Source organism: Abrus precatorius, unplaced genomic scaffold, assembly GCF_003935025.1.
Source record: "Abrus precatorius isolate BTA unplaced genomic scaffold, Abrus_2018 Scaffold9, whole genome shotgun sequence".
Classification (NCBI taxonomy): domain Eukaryota; kingdom Viridiplantae; phylum Streptophyta; class Magnoliopsida; order Fabales; family Fabaceae; genus Abrus; species Abrus precatorius.
The window spans coordinates 4885142-4912853 of NW_020874439.1; the positions used below are offsets into that span (position 1 = coordinate 4885142).

Sequence of the window (27712 nt, forward strand, 5' to 3'; positions counted from 1 at the left end):
ACTATCAAACACCCTTCTACAGTTTTTCTCTCTCTTTTGAAACTGGTAACAAAGGGAAAAGAATATGATAAAGTTATGGTTTACTTTTGAAAAAGGGTGAACAATGAGTGGCCTAATTTACGGTATTCATTTCATTATATAGATTTGTGCTCTTTCCTCACTGTTTCCACACATTGATTGCATTCCTCTCTTTCAATATCAGTATCAACCCTTCTTCATCGTTCTCTTAAACTCATGGCTAAGTTTGAGTCAGTGCCATTTGCTGTTTCATCAAATCTTGTTCACAGGCTAGCTTCCCCAGATTTTCTTGAATTTGGACAGCAGTATGGTGTGATGGAAGAGTTGGAAGCCCTTAAGAAGACAATTGGATCTATCAATGATGTGCTCCTTGATGCTGACCACAAACAAGATCAAGTTCGCGTGCGTAATTGGATATCTGACTTCAAAGAAGTACTCCATGCTGCAGATGACTTCTTAGATGACCTTGCTATCGAGTTTAGGAGAGACAAACGGGATGCAGCAGAAGGAAAAGAAGCAAACAAGGTACTTCTTTCCATTTCATCTTCAAATCAATTTCCTTTGTACAGTGAAATGCCTGACAAAATTAAAGAAATACGAGAAAGTTTTAACGATGTAGTAGAAGACATGGATAAATTGAATTTAAGCCCAAGTTCTGTGCTGGTTAAGCAAACTAATAGTGAATGGAGGGAAACATGTTCTTTCGTGTTAGAATCTGATATCATTGGGAGAGATGATAGTAAAAGGGAGGTTATTAGTCTGTTGAGACATCCGAATGAAAACCAAAAAGTTTCTGTGATTGCCATCGTTGGCCTCGGTGGCTTGGGTAAGACAACTCTTGCTCAATTGGTGTATAATGACTTGGAAGTGCAGAATTTATTTGAAATGCAAATGTGGGTGTGTGTATCTGATAACTTTGATGTGAAAACTATTCTGAAGAAAATATTAGAATCAATCACGGGCGACCAAGTTGAACTATCATTAGGCAACTTGCAAAGAAAACTTCATGAAAAAATAAGTGGTAAGAAATATTTGTTGGTACTGGATGACATTTGGAATGAGAGACATGACAGATGGGTTGAATTGAGAAAGTACTTGATGTGTGGCGCTCAAGATAGCAAGATTTTAGTGACAACTCGAAGTGAAAATGTAGCAAAGGCAATGTCTGCTTGCACTTCCTATCGTTTAGAAGGTTTGACTGATGAAGAATCTTGGAGTTTGTTGAAGAGCGTTGCATTTGAGGACGATTTCAAAGGAGTGAATCGAAATCTAGAATCAGTGGGTAAAGAAATAGCCAGAAAATGTAAAGGGGTTCCATTGGCAGTTAAAACCTTGGGAGGCCTGTTACGAGGACAAAATGAAGAAAGTGATTGGGAGAATGTTTTACATGGTGACTTCTGGAAATTATGTGAAGAGCAAGATAGTATCATGCCAATTCTAAAACTCAGTTACCACAACTTGTCGCCAGAAATGAGACAATGTTTTGCTTACTGCTCTTTGTACCCCAAGGATTGGATAATTCAAAAGGATGAATTGATTCAGTTATGGATGGCACAGGGTTACCTTAAATGTTCAACCGAAAAACAGCACATGGAGGATGTCGGTATTCAATTTGTAAAGATGTTTTTGATGAACTCATTTTTCCAAGATGCAGCAAGTGATAGGTACGGTGAGATCATTAGTTTTAAGATGCATGATTTAATGCATGATCTTGCGATGCTAGTAGCTGGCAATGATTATTGTTATTTGGATGGTAAGGCAGAAAAAGTTGAAGGTAGACCCATGCATGTATCGTTGAAATACGATGCCATTCATTTGCTGAAATCATTAGATCCGAGCAGGCTGCGAACTTTGATTTTGGACGATGACTTGGAAGATTTGTCAAAGTTCAAATACTTACGTGTCTTGAGGATGGATCATCTCTCTGATTCCACTGAACATTTGAAGCATTTAAGATACCTTGATTTAAAGCTACAAAGAAGAAGTCTACCCAAATCTATGAGCAATCTTGTTTTCATACAAACATTAAAATTGTGGAAGTGCGACGAAGAATCATTTTCGGAAGTAGTCACAAAATTAGTCAATTTGAGGTGCCTTGATATTGCTGAATATCACTCCATGATGGGTGGGATGCCAGTTGGGTTGGGAAAATTATGCTCATTCCAATTCTTATCGACCTTTGTTGTGGGAGACAGCCGAGAAAGAAAATATGGCACACTAAATGAACTGAAGGACTTAAACCTCAGAGGCAAATTAAGAATTGAGCATCTCAATCGTGTCAGAGAAGTTTCCTTGGAATCACAGCACGTAAATTTAAAAGAAAAAAATTTCCTTCAATCCTTGACTCTGATTTGGTCGGATGATCATGGGTGGGAAGATGATATCCTTAACAGTGACAGCTTGCAATTATTGGAAAACCTTGAGCCCCACCGTAATCTTAAGCAATTGGAGGTGAAGTTTTATCCAGGCGTGCTTTTCCCAGATTGGCTTTCTCTCCTCACAAATGTTGTTGAGATTAGTCTCTATTATCTTCGTAATTGTGGCTGTCTCCCACAGTTGGAACGCCTCCCGTCCCTGAAGTCACTTCTGATGAACTCTCTTGATGAATTGGAATACATATATCTAAACGAAGATGATTTTGCAGCAACCTTCTTCCCCTCTTTGGAGTGCCTCAAATTATATAATTGTCCCAAGCTCAGGGGATGGCGGAGACGGGGAGATGATATCAATGATTCACATAATCTCTCCTCTTTTCTTTCATTTCCTCATCTTTCTCAACTAAATGTTTCAGACTGTCCACTGTTGACTTGCATGCCAACTTTTCCAAACGCTAAGGATTTAGGATGGCTTAAATGCAGTGCAGAACCATTAATAGGAACACTGAACATAACAGAGTCAACACGTTCAGCTGACTCATCTTCCTCTGCTGCTCCTCTTTCCATGCTCAAAGAATTGATGATTTCCGATCCTATGAATTTACCAAAGGGTTGGATGCAAAATCTGACTTCTCTAGAGTCTCTTCAAATTATATGGTGTGAAAGTGAAACACTTGAGGAATTTGAAACTGGGTTTAAGGTTGACACCAACTGCCTTCTGCGAAGAATCGCCATACTTAGGTGTAAAAAGCTAAAGGCTTTGCCAGATTGGATTTGCAACCTCTCGTCGCTTCAACGCATCATATTGTGGGATTGCCCAAATCTGGCATCGCTGCCCGAAGGAATGAGTGGTCTTACCAACTTAAAGATATTTGAAGTGAAGAATTGTTCCCTCTTAGTTAAAGAATGTCGAACAGAGACAAGTGTTGTTAGTCGCCAAATCGCACACATCCCACAAATCAACCTTCTTGGTTAGTGATGATAAAGGTTCCAATCTGATTCTGATGCGTATTTATTTAGCATTAAGTCGTGTACTGTATTTGCTTTGCTAATAAAATACTTTTAACTAGTTCTTGAATTATTGTTCATTTGTTTCAAAGATAAATACAAATTATTCTAATAATATTAATTTTTAATTGTGAAACAATATCGGAGTCTTAACTGTCATATATTTAATGCCAATAAGTTTCTTTTTTATTTGCACCGATATTATTAAAAAATATATGTTTTAAATATTATATCATTTAATAAATTTGATAAATAAATATTTTAGTATATTAATAAGATTAAATTGAAAAAAGATAATTAGAAAATTTGTATAATAAATTTATTTATTTATGAAATAAGATAATAAATTTTGTTATTTTATCAATTGATTTTTTGTCTACATGCTCAAGTTTTGTTTATCATATTTTTCATTACACAATTTTAAATATATTTGTTAAAATAATAGACGTTAATAATTCTTTTTTTTTTTATTGCTTTTGTTAAAGTAAATTGTCACTTCTCAAGAATAGTTTAATGATTTGGTTGGTTAGAGATATATGAGCTTATGGGACAACTTTGCTGAATTCTTCTATGTGAGTGCATTTATAGAGGTTGGATATACATTATCTTGACTATTATAACGGGGATAACATCTTTTCAAAGAAAGTCATAAGAATTCAGTTTTTTTTTTTTTTTTTTAAATTGACTTAGTGCTTGCTCAATGCAAGTTGAATTGTGTCTATCTTAGACTCATATTTTTAAAATATTATAATTTCATAGTTTTTTTAGATAATAGATAAAAGAAATTTGTGTGAAGATAATATCTAATTTCTTTTGCAAAGGAATAAAATATTTGTTTAATTGGTAATTGTTTTAATTCACATGTTCAATTTATATGTACAATGTTATCTAACATACATCTAGCATTGATGTTTTTAGTCTTACTATTTATCATTATATACTTTACATTAAATTTGATCTATGATTATAATTCTTTACCGCAAGAAGTCCATTGCTATTTTCACAAGTTTTTAATGTTTCAGCTTGTTATTCTTTTTGGCCTTATTTTTATCTTTTTACAATTTTGAGTTAGTTCTCAATTATTCTTCATATGAAAATATATTTAACGTTTTATACAATACATGATTGATTATTATTCTCTAATTACACTTATGTCAAAATCTAATTAAAATATTTAACGTTCTAAATCACTTATCTCTTATTTATATAATTTTTTTTATTAACGATAACTATTTTGACGCATTTTACCTGATTCTCTTCTATTTTAATTTTTTATAAAATAATCCATCAACATATTATTTTTTGTTGATATTTGAAAAATACATAAATTCATTTAAAAATATATTTATAAAAATATTAGTTATTTGGGATTAGTTTTTGAAAGTATTTATACTAGATATGAGAATTTAACATTCTTAATTTAAAATTTAAGAAAAAGTTAAAATAATTCACTTGTCAATATATGAATAAAAAAGTATGAAAATGAGTATAACTGCTTTAACACAGGAATGATGAGTAGCCAATCTTTTCTTTAGCTGACAGATTATGATAATGTGGTTTTTAATGTAGTCAACTGACAGATTGTGATAACAGGACAAAGGTTGCAACACATGGAAACTGCATTTACTTTAATCACAAAGCATGGTGGACTTATAAAGGATCAAATGGTATGTACCTGCTCAGAATGATGTATCTACACATCAACCTGCATCTTTTCCAATTGATGTTAAGTTTTATGCATTTTAGCTTTTATGCATCTAAGATTTAAGTGATGCAAATCTTTGTCTCAAGGCACAAGCTATCTTCCACTCATCAACCCTACCCAAACCTTCAATTATCTTCTGCTGACACTCATATATGGTATAAAACCTCTTTCTGTCAGCGTCATTGCAATAGAATGAGACAGACATTGCTGGAACAGATGAGAGGAAAATAAGCATATAATTCAGTTCATACATACATTATAATACAAAATATATGACTAGAATCAACACAGTTATTGTAACACCTTAATTATAATTTAAATTAAATAATAACTTCACAAATCGGATTACTAAATTTTCATAAAGAATTTTGAAATAAGTGAAGAGTTACAAATTAATATCAAATAACTGCTACAGAACTAGTTCGATTATAATGTTTTCAAAATAAAGTCTAAGTCCTATAGTAACCCATCCATCCCTTCACTGAGTCCGATGCTGATCGTCTTGATTACCTAAAAAATGAATGGAAGGGTGAGTACTCTACACTACTCAAAAACACACAATCAACGTAGAGTCTCACCTCCAGAACATTTCCAATATATTAAACAGACACAATCACAAGCAGCATTATCACATCCATAAGTACAATACATAAACCCATGCATATGCACGCCAGCCACACTCACTGTGGCACTGTGATCACAAATTTCCACTATGAATAGTCGCTGGTTACTCCTGCCTCACGGATACTACGTGGGTAGTCATGGGTCGCTCAGCAAAGGTAGTGGTCAGAGGTTTAGTCAGGAAGAGAGTGTGTGACCCGTGGTGCACCCGTTCTACAGTTGGTGTCACCACCACTCCCCCAGTGTATCGCTGAACCATTTATAGCACGTTACAACGGTGCTAACACACCCCATTCACATACATTTCATTCACACACACAATATTCATGCTTGCACACGGCACGTAGCCTATATTCAATTCACATTACACGGCCCTCGGGCCCACATTTTCAAAATATTTATTCAAATATATGGCACAAGTGCCCATATCTATTCACAACACTCGGCATACATGCCCTCATTCTATCACACAATATTTACATACAATTCACATTTATCAACTTCGGGTCAACACACACACACAATGTTCACATATCATGACACATGGCCCACACTACATTTATCAGCAATTTCCTACCCACTAACTTAACCACAACATAATATTCAGCAAAATAACAATAATTCATGCACAAAAGAGTAGGATAGAGTCCCCCCTTACCTTGGATTGAAGACCCACACTCGGATTCGACCACAGACGTGCTCCCTACACAGATTTCGGCCTAAAACACATGGAAGAACTCCATGAGAACTCCAAGAAATCGAGAAACAGGGAAAGGGGATGAAAAACTGAAACCCTAAATATTAAAACTCACCTCCAAGCGTTCCCCACACAGATTTAACCTTCAATCTAGCTCCCGAATGGCTTTTGGAGGCAATTAATCGGTGGAATAAAGCTTTGGGAACGAAAGGATCAAAGGAATTTCGAAGGGAGAGGGAGAAATAACTCTCCCCGAACCCTAACCCCCTTTAAATCCTCTTCTGGTCGCACACTCTCGCTACAGCGAAAAAACCAGAGAAAACTGCACTCTGGTTTCTACATAATCTCGCTACAACGAGACCCTCTTGCTACAGCGAGACTGTACCCAGAAATGCACCCCAAACTGTTGCTCTGTCACTACAGCGAGACGTCTCTTGCTACAGCAAGAAGGCGACAGTTTTAGTCCTTCCTCCAGGGCCCTCTCGTTGTAGCGAGAACAACCCAGTATCACGTCCTACACTTAGGCACTTAGCCCATTTCAGGCATATCTAGTCATGCATACACACAATACACACATCTATATACTTAATACACATAAACATCATTATCAAGTAAATCAACACACGTATATGTATATATGCACTTATATTTATATAAATAACAATAATTAATATTACCAAAATTCAGGGCATTACAATTCTCATCAGAACATGCACATTGAAATGAATTAGTCAAATGAATTAGCCATGATTTGTGTGTGCCTAGGAGTTGTCAGGTCAAGTAAGATTTAGTAGAAAATCATGCCCAAAATCATTCCTTTTTTCTTTTTTTAATCATGACAATTAGAAGAGTACCAACCTGACCATTTTCTGATTGGTTTAGGTTGAGTTATTGGGTTAATTTTTTTTGTCACCGCATGATCTGTGTGTGCTTAGGATTATTGACTTGTCCTTGCAGTTGATCACTTCCAAACCGTCATATCTTTATAGCCAAAGCAAATTTTTATTTGCTTTGTATCCGTGGTTCCATCCTCTTTCATAAACCATTTATAATATATTAAAATAGGCACTTGATTTATTTTGGGAAGCATGCAACATAAACTTAAAATAAATTGATGTTTTAAGTGTGTATAAAACCTGATTGATGAAAGACTAAGCAAGAAAGTTCGCATTTGGTTTTGCTTTGATGCCAATTTGTTGTTGAACTCTTTTCAAGTAAAAGTAACTTTTTCCATGTGAAAGTACAAGATAATTTGCAAGTTTTATTATGAATTAATCTGCAATCCATATTGTTAGAATAAGAACAATGATTCAATTGGATTGAAGCACACAATTTTATTGATTTTAACATTCTTTAAATACAAAAGAAGTCATAACTGAAAAAAAATTATTTTTGAAATAAAATTAAAACAAAATAATAACAGTCCATAATTCTCTTGTTAGTAACAGTTCGTAATTATAGAAAACTAACAATTGTAACTGATAAACTTTAATGGTAGATGCTGATGCATATTCTAAGCATTCCTCCTTGCATCATTAACTACAAACTCTAAGTTTCTCCCTTAAGCTTTCAAACCTTGCTCTTGGAAATGGCTTTGTAAAGATGTTTGCCAATTGATCTTCCGTGGCATAATGTTGCAGTAAAACTCCTCCTTTTTCTTGAACTTCTCTGAGAAAATAAAACATAAAATTAAAGTGCTTAGTCTTTCCATGAAAAACTAGGTTGGTGGAAACCAAAATTGCAGCTTGATTTTCCACATAAATCTTTGTGCTTCCTTTTTGTTTAAGCTGTAAATCAATTAGTATCTTCCTAATCTATAAAGCTTGATTAACTATTGCAACTGCTACAATAAACTTAGCTTCTGCAGTGGATTGGGTTATAATTTCCTACTTCTTTGAACTCTAGCAAAAAATTCCTGAACCAAGTGAAAAACAATAACCTGAGGTGCTCTTCATGTCATCAACAGAGCCAGCTCAATCACTATCTGAAAAACCATGAAAATTAAAATCTTGATTTTTAGAACATGACATCATAGTTAACACTTTCCCTTACATATCTCAGCACCCTTTTTGCTACTCTAAAATGCTCTTCACTAGCATAATGTAAGAATCTAGAAAGAACATTAATAGCTTGCAAAATGTTAGGCTTAGTAGATGTGAGATACATCAAACATCCAATCAAACTTCTGTAAACAGTCTCTTCAACTTTTCCAGACCCATCTTCTTTGCTAAGCTTCTCTTTCTAATTCATAGGAGTGCTTATAGACTTGCATCTACTCATATTAAACTTCTTCAAGATTTCTGTAGCATATTTTCTTTGAGAAATAAAAATTCCTGAATCTATTTGCTTAATTTCAATCCCTAAGAAATATGACATTTGACCAAGATCAGTCATCTCAAAATTGTTCAACATTTCATTTTTGAGCTGATTGATGAAATCAACATTATTACCTGTTACCAAAAGGTCTTCAACATATAACGATAAAATCAAAATATCAGTTCCTATTTGCTTTCAACATATAACGATAAAATCAAAATATCAGTTCCTATTTGCTTAAGATAAAGTGTTGATTCACGAAGACTCTTAGTGAAACCAAGACTCAACAAATATTGATATTTCTGCTATACCAGGCCCTAGGAGCCTGCTTTAGGCCATATAAAGTTTTTATTGTTTAAGCACAATTTCATAAAATATTTCAAATAAGAAATTAGAGTACAATTTGCATCATTACTTGCTACAGGACTTAAATATACATCAGATTTTCAGAATAAATTTATAAGTCCTATAACAGTTTCACCCTTCCTTCCTTCATGAGCCCCAGTGCTGATCGTCTTGGTTACCTGAAAGATAAACGTAAGGGTGAGTCCTTTACACTAGTATAAATACACAGACAAGCATTAGACTCACCTGACCAATTATACATAAATTCTAATCATATTCGGAGCATACATCAACGATCATCATGCATCCAAATTCTCAATTACAATATGTGTGCTCACTGCACTAATTACAAATCCACACATTTACACAAACACACGTGAGCTCACTGCACGTAGCCACGCTCACCGTGGCACTGTGATCACAAATTCCTGATGCCCTCGACCTCAGGGACTTACTTAGTTATACTATGGATGGTCGCCCGAATAGCTCCTGCTCCACGGATACAACATGTGTGGCCTGTGGTGCACCCACGCTCACTGTTGGTGTCACCATTACCCTCTTTTCCCCAAGGTACTTCTACCACCCCTATCTTCTACACCCCCAGTATATCTCTAAACCATTCATAGTTTCAACACCCAAACATATCATCATTCATTCAATATATCATCCACACTCATTTCTAACTATTCACATTATTCATTTAGCAATCAAGGGCATGTCAACACCATTTCATCCACATTACAACCAGCCATTTCATCACAATCGTCACACGTCATGCTTAACATATTCACAATCACATTTCTATCATACACACATCATTTCCTTGCATCCAATGACAACCAATCCAAATCACATCACTCAATTTCACACAATGTGCTGGAGGTCAGACACATCCGGACTCAACCTAATTTGTACAATTCATCAATACACATATTTACGCATTCCATTTTTATCTCATTGCCAGAAACAACCAAATAGACCTATTTCTAACAAAGATAACTAGAGTAAAGTCCTCCTCTTACCTCAAAACGAAGATCCAACCCAAAGTAATGGTAAAAACGGCTCCCCACACGATTTTTGACCCTAAAGCACATAGAAATTTCATGGAAACTCAGAGAGAACCTCGGAGATAAGAGAGAGGGACTAAAAACCAAAACCTTGGCCACGGAACTTACGTCTAAGAGCTCCAAACATGTCCCTCACCTTCAATCTAGCTTCCAAACGTCCTTAGAGGGCTTTTAATTGGTAGGAATGAGTTTGGGTAGAGAGAATCGCGAAGGAGAGAGAGAGAGAAATCGTGAAAATAACCCTCTCCTCAAACCCTAACCCTTCAAATACTCCTCTGGTCGTAACACTCTCGCTACAGCGACTCCTCTCGCTGCAGCGAGAAGTGCCTCGCTGCAACGACGCCCTCTGTCATTACAGCCAAAAAACTCAGACAAATATGCACTCTGATTTCTGCAGAATCTCGCTACAGCAAGAGCCTCTTGCTACAGCAAGATTGCACCCAGAAATGCACCATAAACTGACGCTCTGTCGCTACAGTGAGACGTTTCTCGCTACAGCGAGAAGGCGACAGTCGCATGCCTTCCTCCCAGGGACTTCTCACTACAACAAGAATTATCTCGCTACAGCGAGAATGCCCTGCATCAGAACTTAACCTATTTCTTTCAATCCAAATTCCAATCACACATGTATACATACATTTACATATATCTGTATTTGCACACACATTCCCATCAAACTAAGACACATCCATACATCCATATCACCATCAAGTCAGTCATCATACCACAAATAGTAAATATATATGTATATATATACTCAAACAATATTACATTTTCGGGGCGTTACATCTTCATGGCTTCTTATAACAAATCCTTTCGGTTTCTCAACATAGATTTCCTCCTGCAAAAAACCATTGAGAAATGTTGATTTGACATCTAATTGAAACACTTTCAAACCCTTTTATGCAGCAAGGGCCAAAAGCATTCGAATAGTGTCAAGTTGAGCTGCAAGAGCAAATGTTTTTAAAAAATCAACTCTATATATTGAGCATAGCCTTTTACCAACAATCGGGCCTTATCCTGTTGATAGAACCATTTGCATTCAATTTGGTCCTAAATACCCACTTCACTTTAATGACATTCTTGTGTTGAGGCCTTGGAACTAACAACCATGTTTGATTTTTGTTTAATCATACTAAGTTCCTCCTTCCTTTCATTCACCCATTTTGGGTACCTCTAACAGGTTCATCATTACATTTATCATAAATATCAGAAAGTAATCGTGTACCTTTAACAGGTTCATAATCAATTACGTCATTCTTTGATAATGAAATATCTTTTCTCTAAAATTGTATTTCAGAAAAAATCTCAGAATTTTTACCCTTTTGAAAACTTAGTTTTTCTTCTTCCCAATTCCATTCATGCTCCTCCTCAAAGTGCACATCCCTACTTACACGTATTTTTCTAGACTTTGGTTGAAAAATCTTGTAAGTCTTTGTAGTATTGCTATAGCTAACAAATATACCAGGCTCAGCCTTTTTATCAAGCTTATCACGTTTCACCTGTGGTATGTGAGTAAAGTATACACATCCAAAAACTTTTAAATTAGACAACAAAGGTTTAAATCCATACCACTTCGAATGGAGTTTTTCCTTTTCACAGGCTTTGTAGGTAATCTATTTAGCAAAAAAACTACAATACTTGCAGCTTCAGCCCATAATTTCTTGGGAAGATTTTTCTCATACAACAAACAGCGAGTCATCTCTATCACGGTTCTTTTTTTTTCTCTCACTAACCCCATTTTGCTGTGGAGTATATGGAGTAGTAAGCTGATGTTCAATTCTTGCCTCTTCACAGAACAAATTAAACTTTTCTGATGTATATTCAGTCCTATTATCTATTCTTAGAATTTGAATCTTTAGCCCACTTTGATTCTCTAACCAGCTCTTAAACTTTCAAAATATTCCAGCAACTTCTGACTTGAACTTCATAAAGTAAATCTAACATATTCTAGAGAAATCATCAATGAAAAGTATATAATACTTACTTCCATTCAATGATGATTCACTTAAGGGTCCTCCAATATCACTATGAATCAGCTGCAATTTACTTGTTGCTCTCCAAGTAGATTGTGGGAATGGCAATCTAATTTGCTTTCCAAATTCACAAGCTGCACAACTTGTCATAGTTTCCTCCAATGATGGTACACCTTTTGCCATATTATTTTTCTCCAACAAACGCACAGCTGTATAGTTGAAATGACCTAACCTTTTGTGCTAAATTTCAGTAAGAGAAATTGAGCTCACAGCAGCAGCTTCTTGAATTTGCATCAAGTCTAATGAAAAGCTTTTGCCTTTCATTTGTATCTTGAACAAATCCGTTCCATCAGTAGTTTGAATCAAACATGTCTTGTTCTTAAAGATCAACTTGTACCCTTTCTCGAGCAATTGTCCAACACTCAACAGATTTTGATTAACCTTAGGAACATATAAAACATCATGACTAATTTTTGTTCCTAGATTAGTCTCAATTGCAACAGAACCTTTTCCTTTAACATCAATAAACTCACTGTTTCCAATTCTGACTTTTGAGGCAAAATCCTTGTTAATTTCGCTAAAAAGCTCAATATCATACGTCATATGATTGGTGCAGCCACTATCAATCAACCAGCTCTCACTTGTATTAGAAGTTGTTGGATATGTTGCCACAAATAACTTGCATTTTTTGCTCTTGAAATTTGCAAAATTTTGCGATATGACCGAGTTGGTTGCATTTGTTGCACTTCACATTTGGCCTCTTCCAGCACTTGAAAGAAGCATGACCTTTCTTTCCACAATGCTAGCATGGTAGATAGCTTGGTTTGCCTCCTGAATCTGCCTTACTATTTTCATTATCTTTCTTCCATTTCTTCTTCCCCTTTTTCTCTGGTTGAGTTGCAACTTTGCTTGCAAAGCCCCTCCAATTGTGCCTTCTTGTCTCATGAGTCTTCTTTGCTCTTGAGCTTGTAAAGCACCTAATAGCTCCGCCAAGGTAATAGTTGTCATGTCTCTAGAGTTCTCCAAAGAAGAAATTGTGGACTCAAACCTTTTCGGAAGAGTGACCAGAATCTTTTGAACAATCTTGGAGTCTTTAAATTCCTGATCGAGTAATCTAACTCGATTCACTATGCAGAAAAGTCTATCAGAATACTCCTTCACTATTTCTGATTCTTTCATTCTTTGCATCTCAAACTCCGTAATTAGATTCAGCACTTTCATTCCTTTGATCTTCTCATTGTTTTTGTATTCTTACTTGAGAAAATCCCAGATCTCCTTTGTTGATTTAAGCGTCATGATTCTGGTGAAAATTTCTGGTGATACAACATTAAACAAGTATGTCTTTGTCTTCGATTTTCTTTGCTTTTTCTCCTTATGGTTTTTAATCTATTCTTGGGTTGTCTGATAATGGAGGTACTTCATAATCCTTCTCAACAGCTTCCTAAAGATCTACAGCTTCTAGATAGGACACCATTCTAATTGACCAAATCTCATAATTCTCACCATTGAAAATTGGTGGTGCAACAACTGGAAAAGAGGTTTCATATTGCATTTTTTGATTTTGGTGCAGGCCCTCAATCTCACACATAGTCCCTCAAAAAAACAAGCTTTGATACTAATTGTTAGAATAAGAACAATGATTCAATTGGACTGAAGCACATAACTTTATTGATTTTAACATTCTTTAAATACAAAAGAAGTCATAACTGAAAATTGCTAAAAATTATTTTTGAAATAAAACTGAAACAGAACAATAGCAACTCATAATCCCCTCGTTAGTAACAGTCCATAATTATAGAAAATCAACAATTTTAACTGATAAACTTTAATGGTAGATGTGATGCATATTCTCAGTACATGTATACAAGTAACATGAAGATGATTCAAAGTTCCTAGTAGTGTTTTACACAAAGAATGCAGGGCAGTGAATAATTCTAGAACGTGCATTTGACTAACATAGAGAAAAGTGAGTGACAAATAATAAGAAGATTTATAAAATTTACACTTATTTCACTTTACATTCCTTATGTATATCAACTTGGATTAATTTTTACCTTCTATCATATTTACTTACTTTTACAGTTTACTGGCCAAAGTTAGGGTGAAGCTTTTATGGGCTAAAAAATTTTATTCAAAGAGTGTGTTTAACAAATGAAAATGTACAACATATCATTAGTTTCACGACAAAAAAGTCATACGAGGGGTGATGCAGAGAAGAAAAACTTTCTAAATAAGAACATCATCAACATCAATTTTGGTGTACTGACTTCATTCATTATGTTAACATCATAAACATCATTCCCTTCGTAGCAACCTGAATCACGTAGCATTCTTGAACACAATGATGCTTTTGGACCTAGTTACTTACACTTGGTAAGCCAACTAGTGAGTGCAAATGGGTCATGTTGTTAAAAAGAATCTTGATGGTTCTATTAGAAAGTTGAAAGGCATCTAATTGCAAATAGTTAAGCACATACTTTCAGTGTAGCCATATCTATGATTTTTTATTTTTTTTATTTCTTACAAATTTGTCATTTTATAAATAGGACACAAAGAATGCACCTCATCATAGCTATATTAAAAGAAGAATGTCAGTATAGACTTCGTTCTATCATGCCTACTCAAAAGATAAGTGGGAACAAAAAAAGAAAAGCTAAAGGAAATCATATTTTAATGAGAAAGTTTTATTATTAGTCATTCAATTACAAATTTGCACAAAAATTACATTATGATATAGGTATTTCAAAGCTAACATGTTGCCCCAAACTCAATAGTCAATAAATTGATCGGTAAGAAATAGATCTGTTAGTTCTGTACGGAGTAAGATGAAAATCAAAGATATTCTAGCAGCTTCAAAATAAATTACACAACAATAACAATTATAATAAAAATCCCCACAAAACTGAGGGTGATATCCCCAACCACATGTTGAAAATAACAAATTACAATAAAACAATTTTTATATAACAAATTTGAAGTATAACTTTTGATTTTTTGACAAAGTAAAGACAATAGATGACATTGCTTCTCCATCCTTACTTTTTTCTTAATCAGGATTTGGACTGTTATATCTTTTTATATTAATTTTTTATTTTATTATTTCTTGTATAAATCTTTATAATAAAATAACATTTTTTGTAATAAAAAATATAAATAAAAGTAAGAAAATATTTTTCACTACTAAACAATACCTATAAATTTAGATACTCATATGTCGTGTCTGTAATTTAACTAATTGAATTGACTTGAAGAGACAACCTTCACATATATACTAAGAATATAATGATACAATAAATATTGTTTAAAAATTTATAACAACATTAAAAGTATTTTTATTTTTATCATTTTTTATAAATCTTTATAATTAAGAAACAAAATAAAAAGAATTCTTTTATAATTAAAAATAAAAGTAAAAAACACCTTTCAAACTAAATAGCACTTATAAAATTGCATACTCCCATGTCATATTTCCAATTTAACTAATTAAATTGACTTAAAGAGGTAACCTTAACTTAGAATAGCGACATAATAACGATTTAATTTAATTTATAAACTTGATAAAAAGTTAAAAATAATATTTTTATGATTTCTTATACAAATTTTTATAATTAAGAAATAATTTTTGTAATTAAAAATAAAAGCAAATATATTTTCTAAACTAAATAGCACCTGATAAAATTGCATACTCATACACAATTTTTTAATTTAATTAATTAAATTGACTTAAAGAGTAATATTAACATAGACTTAAAGAGTAATATTAGCTAGCAGGATGCTTTTATTTTCTTGCTAGTTTTAATAAACAAAAATTCCAAGAATCTCCTATATATATAATATATTTCTCGAATTTGTCTAAATTCAACTCGTAATTCACTCATCAACATATTGGATAATTGGTTAATTGATATTTATTGAAGAATTAAATTTTATATTAAAACTTAAAAAAAAGAAGTAAATGACACATAATAACACATGATTTATCATATTTTATATTATCAAACTGTATATTATACACATAATAACACATGATGTATATTTATATGAAAAATAAAAATACAAAAATTACCAAACTTTCAAAAATTATATTACATCTTAACAATCCAATGCAAATATAAGCTGCCTTTTCAAATTTTAATGCTCTCTTACCTTAATTTTAAGAAAATTACTTGCTGTAATTATGAAAAATAACGAGTCAAACCAATTTATTACACAAATTTGAATGCAGAATCTATCACCACTGTTCCATGAAATTATATTAATAAGCTCTTAAAATATGAATAGTCCATATTTAATTATGAATAAGACTTGATTTTTTTTTTCTCATAAAAGTGACTAAATTTGATATAATATAAAATACAACGAAGAGAAATAAAAATAAATAATGTAAAGAAAAGTGTGAGAATAACATCATTTGTACTTATTTGATACTAAGGAAATTAACATTTACAAATGTATATATAATATAATGGTTGTAAAACATTATTTGCGTGTTGTGTTGATTTTAGTCACCATTCACACTCATTCGGAGCCATCATTTTTAGGGACAATAACATTGTCTTCTAGGCCAGAAACTTTTTTGAACATTGTTACTAGCTGAATTCCAACATTTGCATGAGAACTTCCTTGGCCAGACTCACCTCTTAATCCCTTTTTCATTGCCTTTTGTGCCCAACCAACAATTCCTGCTTGCACTTTGTAACACCCTCATTTTTATTCCCTTGCTTTTGAGTAAAATAAGAGTTGTGGTGCAGAACTTCTTGCTCAGGCGAGATGTGTCTTGCTTAAGCAAGATAGATATTTTAGATTGGACATTTTGAAGCATTCTCGCTCAAGCAAGAAAGGATAGAGTTGCCTTAACTATCTTCCCACTTAGGAGAGAAGGGAGCTCGCCTAGGCGAGGAGCATCTCGCCCAAGCGAGATAGGGCTCGCTCAGGCAAGAATACCTCTCGCAGAAAAATTTGAAACTCTCTGGAACTGTCCTCGCTCAGACAAGAATACCTCTCGCTCAAGCGAGGATACAAGAAAAATCATTGTCTAATTAGCTCGCTCAAGTAAGGAAGATCTTGCTCAAGCGAGAACTTGAGCGAGATCGCGCAGGTTTGAAGGGTATTTAAGGGTTTTTACGTTGAGAAATTTCATTTCTCACCAAAACCACTTCTCTTTCTATGATCTCTCTGTCCTCTGCCTCTCCTATCCTAGAGAAAGCCCTTAATACTTCTGAATCTCTGTTGGATTTGAGCTCCAACGTCCGAATCTAGTTTCTATTTCTATTTTTTTAGAAAGGACTCTAGTTCTTGGAAAGTTTTACCGATTGAAGTGTGGAGTTTCTCTTAGAGTTTACGAAGAATTTAGTTCTCAGACTTATTTTCAGGTAAGAGGAGTATTCTCGAGCTTTAGTATTATTTCTATACGTAGTGACCCCATGAGAATCTGATTAAACTATTTTAGTAATAATCTATAAATTTTTATGAAATCATATGGTAAAAATGGATTTTTAGTATAAAGAAAGGTTTTGGGTTTTATTTAAAATCACTGGAATCAAATTTTTAACAAAATTTATGGGCTAGAACAGTATTAAGAAGTGTTAGGACTAAGTTGTTTAGGATATATATGAGTTAAGGAATAAAAGACAGAGAATACTGAACTTTAGGTTAGAAGACTCTATTGAAATTGAGGGAATATGACCTCTGGCGAATTATTATGAAACTGCACGATTTGGGCTGAGTCTGAGGGTGTCTGACCCCTGGCATATGTGTGCTAATATGTTATTGTCTGGTAAATGTGTGATGAAATAATAGAACATGGTAAATGTGCTGAATTGTATGATGATTGTATAAATTTAATGAAGTTTAGTGGATATTGGGAAGAAGAGATGTATTAATATGTGAATTAGAATTTGGTGGTATATTTGAAATACTAAATATGTTTTAATGAATTGAATGATGAGAAAAAGGGATGAAAATTATAATAGTGAATAGAGGTGTATGAGTATGACTTCTAATAAATTATGCGATATGAAAAAAAAAAAAGTAATGATATATGTGAAGGAAAGAAAATGGAATACTAGTACATGTGTTACAAATACACCGATTAATGCGATTATGATATATGTGTTGTAATATATCGACGGGTGAGATTATAACACATGTTATAATAAATCGATTAATCTGTTTGAAATACATGTATTAGAATAGTATAAGATGATGTGCCACGATTGAGATATGATATGGATAGTTCAAAGATACATTAGGGGTATAGGGTGTGGAGTTGATTGCGGAAATATGGGGGGAATGAGAGTGGTAAATGTAGTTCACTGATGTTTACACAATGTAAAAGTGGGAAGCATTTACAAGCCTCACGCTCATTTCTCAATTGAACTTCTAACTATACCTTTGTTTGGAAAGCTGTGAACGCATACGTTGTATCCATATGTAGTTTAGCTCACCAACGACTATCTATGCTGCGTAAGTCCTTCTTAACTATACAGAGGACGTTGGCAGTGAGTTAAGGGCCTGAGAGTACCTAGAGTACTGTTCGGAGGACAAGTGTACCTGTCGAAGAAGTAATAAATGGTTCTTTAATTAAGTTCCTGAAATATCGTCCCATAAGGATTGATTTTCAATTACTAAGAATTTCCTAATTCAATTGTTTAAACTTCAAAGATACAAGATTAAGTAAAATATGAATTTATAAAATCAATTATAAAACTAAAAACAAGGAATACAATGCATGTCTTGGTTAAACTTATCGGAGAGGAACCTAGGGCATATGGGTTTTCTCATTCAATTTTTTATGTTATTTTTCTGTTTAACTCCAAATCCAATTTCCTTATGATTACCAATCATTCATATGAATACTATTAATACCCAATGATCATGTAATATTAATATTCTTTTCTCTAAATTAACATCCCCAATGGTCATACATGACATCAATTTGAGAAAGCTTAAGGAACCTATGAACTTGTTAATTTAATAACAATTAGAAGAGAAAGATTGGTTTGGTCCACCTAATCCTTTGTTTTGTTTTACCCTATAGATCTATTAATTGATCAAGATATGGTCGTCTGACGATATAATTATTTAGGATTAAGAGAGAAGTGCAATATGATAAAATCTAATCACGAACGGAAATCAAATCTAGATTCAAACATCAAAATCCCAAAATTTATGAATGATAGTTCCCATAGCCCTAGGCCCTAGCTATGGACTTAGTTACTCATGCTAAAGAAAAGAACTAAAACAATCATAAACAAAGCCATAGAGAAAAACAAACTAGAATGAGATGAGTTCCCAGTCTTCAAGATCGCTCGAAGCTCCAAGTCTCGCCAAGAATATGCCAAAGATCCCCTAGAAGAGAGACGAGGTAAAAGGGTGTATTAAAGAGCAAAAGCCAGGATGAAAAAATGGTGTTCCCCACGATGCTTTAGGTTTCCCTTTTAATAGGGTTTGAAAACCACTAAGCCTCTTCATAATTGGGCTTCTCATAGATGAGCATGGCTGTACAAGGCCTTAAGTATAAAGGATCTGGGCGTACTGACTACTGCGAAACTCTAATCTTATATCAATCTGGTCCCAAAACACACCCAAAGTCCACTTGCGGCATTTTTATACAAAACTACATAGTTAATATATAAATTAGTGTAAATTCTAAATAAAATAAAGGTCAAATATGAATATATATAGGCTGTAAAATAGGGCTTAATTACAGACCTATCAACTTCCCCATCCTTATTTGTTTGATTATCCTCAAGCAAAGTGCTGGTTAAGAGAATATCAGAATAACTTGAAACATAATACCACACAAGGAACCCGAGTTAAAGGATATAAAGAGAGCAACAAGAGTAATATCACTGAGTGTAAGCAATCAAAAGGATTCTCAATTAGAATCTTATATTTCCATACTTTTTACTCAAACGTCAAACTAAGGTACTCTATTTTCCTCTCTTACTAAGGGACAAAAATGAGATATCACTCAGTTCTTCTAAAGAGAAGTGTACTATCATAAGCTTGACTATAAACTGACTCTCCACTAAATAAATTAAATACAAGTAAAAGTCATGAGGTCTTTTTTAGGTTAAAATGTGGCCAAGGGTTATAATAATTAAAGTGAGATAAATGAAAGGAAGAGGATATACAAAGGGGTAATAAATTATAAAAATTATAAACATTCCCTAAGTTTACAAATGAAGTTCTTGGAGTAATTTTTATATTTTACATATAATCAATATCTTTACTCCGCTCTCCTTTCATTTATATATAATCGTTTTTCTTTTTTCTTTTGGCTATATTTTTTTTCTTTTTCATACTTAATATTTTTTTCTTTTTTTTTTGAATGGGAGATAAAGAGGAGAATTTATCAAACAATTCAACAACTCAATTACTCCATTCATAAATTCAAGGTAATCAAAACATTCTATAAATTTAATGCAAGGGACCAAGAAAATCAATAAATTTCAAAGTGGACAACTAGTTGTATCTCAAACATGCGAAAAGCCAAGCATAAAAATTCTATTATGCCTCAATCACATGAAAACATGCAATTAAAAAGAGAAGTCTTAAGTCGGTTCCAAGTCAAGTTTTAGAGCACAAATCCTAAGGAGATAATCACACAAAACAATGATGATAGGGGTACAATTAATTAAATTAAGATATAAATCCGTTTTAAGGCCTAAAACCCACATCTATGGGTTAAATTTTAATGTAGAGCATACAAGTAAGAAAGTTAGCTAGTTATTAGTCTCTAAATGAAAGTATAATGCCAATAATAACCACTCAACATGCTCTTCTATCTGGAAAAATTGGGTTCCATAAGGGAAAAAGTTTTAAATTATCACAAAAAATATCATAGACATTTTACTCAAGAACATCCAATAACAATAATATAATTAGGAACTACTCCTCCATACTTAAAGCAAAACATTGTCCTCAATGTTTGAAAGCAATCAAATTAAAAGCATGCAAAGAGGGCAATTGAAAAAAAGGAAAGAAGTTCCCTGATATTTATTGGTATGATGGCTTTGGGTGAGGGAGCACGACCATACTGAATCTTAAGCACGCTCATGTGTATGATGTAAAGCTTCTCTCACAACTGCGACTGAATGCACGACCGTGTATGGGATGAGTACGGGTGTGCTTTCAGATCAGAGCTCAAAAGTATATGCGGGAACAATCAACTTAGTTCTTGCAATCTTTCAATATGCTTACTCTTTATTGTAAAAATAAAATAAAATAACAATAGCAAAATTAAAACAAACCAAAAGAAAGAAAATTTAAATAAAATAAAAGACACAGGCTGCTTCCTGGGAGCGCTTGTTTAATGTCATGAGCCTGATGTTCCTGTTAAATCATGGTGGGAAGAAGGCATGAGTCTCAAAGGTGACTCCCTTGATATGTAATTGTCTCCCCAACAGCTTTGCCTCCCCAACACCTATTACGTTAGAAAATTTATTCATAAGATGGGAATTAGAACAAAGAGAAGAAAATTTAAGCTCTAAATTAGGAGACTTATTAATCGATGGTTTAAGTTTTTATCTTTTCTTCTTCTTATATTACTCCCTCCTTAGCCTTCTTCTTGTGGCTCCATGCTTCACATAAATTGAATGAGAAGAAGCAATATCCATAGTGCTCACAAAGTAACAGGACTCTTGGCTAGAAGGGTACTTGAAAGAATTGAAAACTTGAAATACAACTTTCTCATCATCTAGTCTTAGTGTGAACTTCCCTTCTTGTATGTCTATGATGGCCCTTGCAGTGGCCAAGAACGGTATCCCTAGTATGATGGGGACATCATCATCTTCCTCCATGTCAAGTACCACAAAGTCAGCAGGAAATATAAATTTCCCAACTTTTACAAGTATATTCTCTATTATGCTTTTGGGCTATGTGATCGACCTATTTGCCAGCTGAAGTGACATGGAGGTCGGCTTAGGTTTATGCGTTCCAAGCTTCCTAAAAACAAAATAAGGCATAAGATTAATACTTGCTCCTAAATCACATAAAGCCTTATCAATATGAGTTTTTTCAATTATGCAAGGAATAGTAAAACTCCCTGGGTCCTTCAGCTTAGGTGGAAGCTTTTTAAGGACTATAGCTAAGCCCTCATGGGTCCTTAAACTCCCTGGGATCCCTTGAGGTCTTCTTTAGCATAGATAGTTGCTGGATAGCCACAGCTACACGGATACAACGTGTGCCGACCCGACCCTTTTTAGCAAAAATGTGATCAGGAGTATAGGCCAAGAAACGAGTGTGAGGCCTGTGGCACTCCTACTCTCATTTATAGTGCACAAATCAAGAGGAGCATTCACCACTCTCATTTTCCTAAGACTTTTCAGTCTTCTCCATGTTTCATGCTCCCAATGTACCTATACTTGTCCTTTTTGTATTCATTTTGATTTTTTTTCTCTTTCTCTTTTATATCTCATCTTTCTATGTCTCTTTCTATGTCTCTTTCTATTTCATTATTTCATTATATATTACTTTCTCGTTGCCGAGGGTTATTCCTCTCGGGCTCAAAACATCATACATATGCTCAGATTCACATAAAACGTACTCATCATCTATCATTCCAAACATATTTTCAAACATCACAGAGCATGTTCTAAATACATCAATCACATATTATCATTCAATACATACTCATTTGAAGCATTTTCACTCATATATATAACAGTTCCCAAGATATAGAGCTCTCCTTACCATGAGACAAAGTTTTGAAAGAGATTTTGTGAAAGGTTCTAAGGAAAAGGACCAAGATTTTTTTGGAGTTGATTGATGAAGTTCCCAAGCTTGGATTTGTAAGAAAGTTGAGGTTTTGGAGAGATTTTCTAAGAAGAGAGGGTTAGGGGTCAAGAGAACAAGAGAGAGCTCGAAACTTGGATTGTAATCCAAGTTTTCTAACTTGGAAACCCTTAAATACCCCTAGACTTGCGACATTCTCGCTACAGCGAGAAATTTTCACTACAGCGAGACTTTCTCTCGCTACAACCAAAAAACCAGAAAAAATTGTACTTTACTGTCTATCATTCTACCTATAGTGAGAGCATCCTCACTACAACGAGAACATCCTCGCTACAACAAGAGAGCATCATAATGCTTGATTTTGATGCTGATTTCTCGCTACAGCCCAACACGTCTCGCTACAGTGAAATATCCTGCAACTCACATATCTAAAACTCTCCTAATTTCAAGCAACATGCATTATCAACTCATATCAAGTATGAAATTAATGTAGGGATATTACATTAATGTCACAAAATCTAATTTTGTCACAGATCCATAAAATGAATTGCTTGAGGAAGGATTTCTGAAAGAAACATGAAAAGTTAGAAGGAATAACAATAATGTCAATAGCAATATGGCAATGTCACTTGGGAAAACTTTCTACAGTTATTAGTTTTTGCTGTTTGCACTTGATAAGTTCATATTTTAATATATTTTATGACTTATATTTATACACTTAAACCTTATTTTATATATATTTACATTAATTATGTTATTAATTGTTGCAGTTTAGCTAGAAGTTGTTATTAGTACATTATGGAGATATTCTAGAGAAAAATTAGATATTTTTTAGTGCTTGCTGTGTTATGTGAATCTAAGTTTGAATTTTGAATTTAAAATTTAAACTTAGATAAAGATTTGAAGCAATTTTCAGTTAAGATTCTGATTGTGGATAAAATTGATTTGAAAAGATAGAGCTCAACTAATTGAAAACTCAAGGCATAGTCTATATAAGGAGGCCTTATGCTCCACACTTGGAACACTTTTTCACTTCTCTACACACCTTCTTCCCTTTCTTATACACTTCTCATCTCGTTTCTCTTGTACGGGATCTTTGGTATTCTCTTGGCAGGACTTAGAGCTTCGAGCGATCGTATTTGAAGATTCGAAACTCATCTTACGCTTTAATTTACTATTTCTTTTGATTATGGCTTTGTTTATGATTGTTTTAGTTCTTTCCTTTAGCATGAGTAACTAAGTCCATAACTAAGGCTATGGGAACTATTGTTCACAAATTTATGGGATTTTGAAGTTTGAATCTATATTTGATTTCTATTCGTGATTAGCTTTTATCCTATTACGCATAATTATAATCCTAATTAATTATATCGTTAGGCGATCGTACGTCAATTAGTTAATGAATCTATAGGATAAAACGAGACAAAGGATTAGGTGGCCAAACCAATCTTTCTCTTCCAATTGTTATTAAATTAACAAGTCCATAGGTGTTTTATGCTTTCCTTAGTTAATGTCTTGCATGATCATTGGAGATATTAATTTAGAGAAAAGAATATTAGTATTGCATGATCATTGGGTACTAATAGTATTTGTATGAATGATTAGTAATCACAAGGAAATTAAATTTAGAGTTAAAATGGAAAAATAACATAAAGGATTAAATGAGAAAACTCATACGCTCTAGGTTCCTCCCTTATAAGTTCAACCAAGACGTGTGTATTATTATTTACTTTTATGATTAATTTTATAATTAAATTATGGTTCTTATTAAATTTCACATCTTTTAGGCTCAAACAAGTGAATTAAGAAATTCTTAGTAATTGAAAATCAATCCTTGTGGGACGATATTTCAAGAATTTATTTTAGAACCCTTTACACTTACCCCACGAACAAGTTTTTGGCGCCATTGCTAGGGATTGCTTTTTCAATATTAAGGGAATCTCAAATTTAATTGATTTGACTAATTCGTGTTTTGCTTTATTTTATTTTTGTTTTGTTTATTTTCATAAAAATAATAAATAAATAAATTTCTTTATTTATTTTAGTTATTTTCATTTTTTAATATATATATATATATATATATATATTTAAAAAAATTAGTATATGATCACTGGTTATAAGTGTTCTACAGTTTTTTTATTTGACCTGGAAATCGAGAAAATAACACGTAGGCTAAGGGAGGAATGCAAAAAAAAAAAAAAGATGGCAAAAGAACGACCAATCTTGGAGTATATGACAGCACATGGCCTTCATATAGAGAAACAAGCCCAAACAATGAACAAAAAATTCTCAAAAATAAGCTTTGACACATTTGAAATAAAAGCACAACTTTAACAACTTACTTATCTTCTGAGTCAAATAACATTGGGAACACTACTATCTCAGCTCAAACATAATCCAAGAGAGCAATGCAAAGTCATCACCCTTAGATGCGAAAAGAAATTGCAAGAATCACAGAACAGAGGCACATGCACGCTTATGCTTGCTGAGAAGCACTACCATGTTAACTCTATAGGTACACCCATGCTTATTGATGAGCACGCCCCTGCTGCAATAGAAGCACTACCGTGCTTATACACGCATGCTCATGTCAATGATAAAAGCACGATCGTACATCCCTATGAGCAAGATCGTCCTTTAAGCGCAAAGCCTAAAAAAGAAAAGAAGGAAGAGTCACTTGTTCAACCAAGGCTCTATGAGCTTAAGATACCTTTTCCACCGCGGCTGAAGGGTCACCCTCCTTATGATAAAGAGTTCCACAAGTTCTTAGACCTATTAGGCAAAGTGCACATCAATATGCCTTTCATTGATGCCATCTCTAGAATGCCCAAATATGCTAAATTTATAAAGGAGATTTTAACCAATAAGAGGAAGTTGAGAGTACATGAAACTGTGAAGTTCACCATATAGTGCTCTGCTATAAACCTTAAAGACCCAGGAAGTTTTACTATTCCTTACACAATTGAAAAAACTAATATTAATAAGGCTTTATGTAATTTAAGAGTAAGTATTAATCTTATGCCTTATTATGTTTTCAGGAAGCTTGGAATGCATGAACTTAAGCCGACCTCCATGTCACTTCAACTGACAGATAGGTCAATCATATACCCCAAAGGTATAATGAAGAATGTACTTATAAAAGTTAGAGAGTTTATATTTCTTACTGACTTTGATTGTTAGAAAAATTATTCTCTATATCTTTTATGTGAAAATTATAAAAAAAAAAGTGTGTAAGTTGAAAAAGAAAAAAAATAGTAAAAAGAAAAAGGAAAAAAATGGTTACATTTGAATGAAAGAAAAGAGGAGTAAAAAAAGTGAAAATATAAAAATCATTACTCCAAGAGCTTCATTTATAAACCTAGGAGATATTTGTGATTGTTTTAATTAAGTTAACCCCTTATTTATCCTTTTCCTTCATTTTATCTCACCTTAATTATTATAACCTATAAAAGACCTCATGATTTTTAATTGCATTCAATTGACATAGTGGAGAGTTGGTTTATCGTTAAGCCTATGGTAGTATATTTCTTCTTAGAGGGACTGAGCGTTCTTTATTTTTGTCCTTATACACTAAAAGAGAGAACATTATCACAGTTTGATGATCGAGCAAGAAGATAGAAAATATAAAATTTTAAATGCCTTTTGATTACTTGAACTCAACGATATTACTGTTGTGTCATTTGTATATTTGTTATTTCGGGTTTCTTGTTTTGATCATATGTTTCAAATTGTTCTTTTATTCTTTAGCTGCGATTTTTGCTTGAGGGCATGCAAGTCTCAAGTATAAAGGAGTTGATAAGTTCATATTTTGATATATTTTATGACTTATTATATTTATACACTTAAACCTTATTTTATATATATTTACACTAATTATATTATTAATTGTTGCAGTTTAGCTGAAAGTTATTATTAGTGCATTATGGAGATATTCTAGAGAAAAATTAGATACTTTTAGTCCTTGTTGTGCTATGTGAATGTAAGTTTGAATTTTGAATTTAAAATTTAAACTTAGATAAAGATTTGGAGCAATTTTCAGTTAAAATTCTGATTGTGGATAAAACTAATTGGAAAAGATAAAGCTCAACTAATTGGAAACTCAAGGCACAATCTATATAAAGAGACCTTATGCTCCACACTTGAAACACTTTTTTCACTTCTCTACACACTTTCTTCTCTTTCTTATACACTTTTCATCTTTATCTTGTAGGGATCTTTGGTATTCTCTTGGCAAGACTTAGAGCTTCGAGCATTGTATTTGAAGGCCAGAACTCATCTCACACTCTAGTTTGCTATTTCTTTAGATTATGCCTTTGTTTATGATTGTTTTTGTTATTTCCCTTAACATGAGTAACTAAGTCTATAGCTAGGGCTATGAGAACTATTGTTCATGAATTTATGAGATTTTGAAGTTTGAATCTATATTTGATTTCCGTTCATGATTAGCTTTTATCATATTACACATAATCATAATCCTAATTAATTATATCGTTAGGCGATCGTACCTTTATAGGTGCTTTCTCTTCCAATTGTTATTAAATTAACAAGTTTATAGGTGCTTTATGCTTTTTTTAATTAATGTCGTGCATGATCATTAGGGATATTAATTTAGAGAAAGAATATTAGTATTGTATGATCATTGGGTATTAATAGTATTTGTATGAATGATTGGTAATCACAAGAAAATTAAATTTAGAGTTAAAACAGAAAAATAACATAAAGGATTGAATGAGAAAGCACATATGCTCTAACTTCCTCTCCTATAAGTTCAACCAAGACGTGTGTTGTATTATTTACTTTTATGATTAATTTTATAATTAAATTCTGGTTCTTATTAAATTTCA

General features: G+C 33.2%; 1 protein-coding gene across 3 annotated transcripts; it reads left to right on the top strand.

Moving 5' to 3' along the window:
- LOC113849376 (putative disease resistance protein RGA3) lies at positions 1-27287 on the top strand. Of its 3 annotated transcripts, XM_027479250.1 has the most exons (5): positions 1-122; positions 203-3364; positions 4995-5068; positions 25907-25983; positions 27079-27287. In XM_027479250.1, the coding sequence occupies exons 1-4, from the start codon at positions 104-106 to the stop codon at positions 25922-25924; spliced, it is 3273 nt and encodes a 1090-aa protein (XP_027335051.1). In that variant the 5' UTR covers positions 1-103; the 3' UTR covers positions 25925-25983; positions 27079-27287. The 3 variants fall into 3 exon arrangements, with proteins under 3 accessions (XP_027335051.1, XP_027335052.1, XP_027335053.1); XM_027479252.1 differs by lacking the exons at positions 25907-25983; positions 27079-27287 and having other exon boundaries at positions 72-122; positions 288-3380; positions 4995-5279; XM_027479251.1 differs by lacking the exons at positions 25907-25983; positions 27079-27287 and having other exon boundaries at positions 7-3380; positions 4995-5313.
- Positions 27288-27712: the final 425 nt, after the last annotated feature.

Bases quoted from the DNA above. Each gene is read 5' to 3' on its own strand.
- LOC113849376 (XM_027479250.1), top strand. The intron at 3,365-4,994 runs GTTAGTGATGAT...TTGTGATAACAG, and splicing joins CCCACAAATCAACCTTCTTG to GACAAAGGTTGCAACACATG.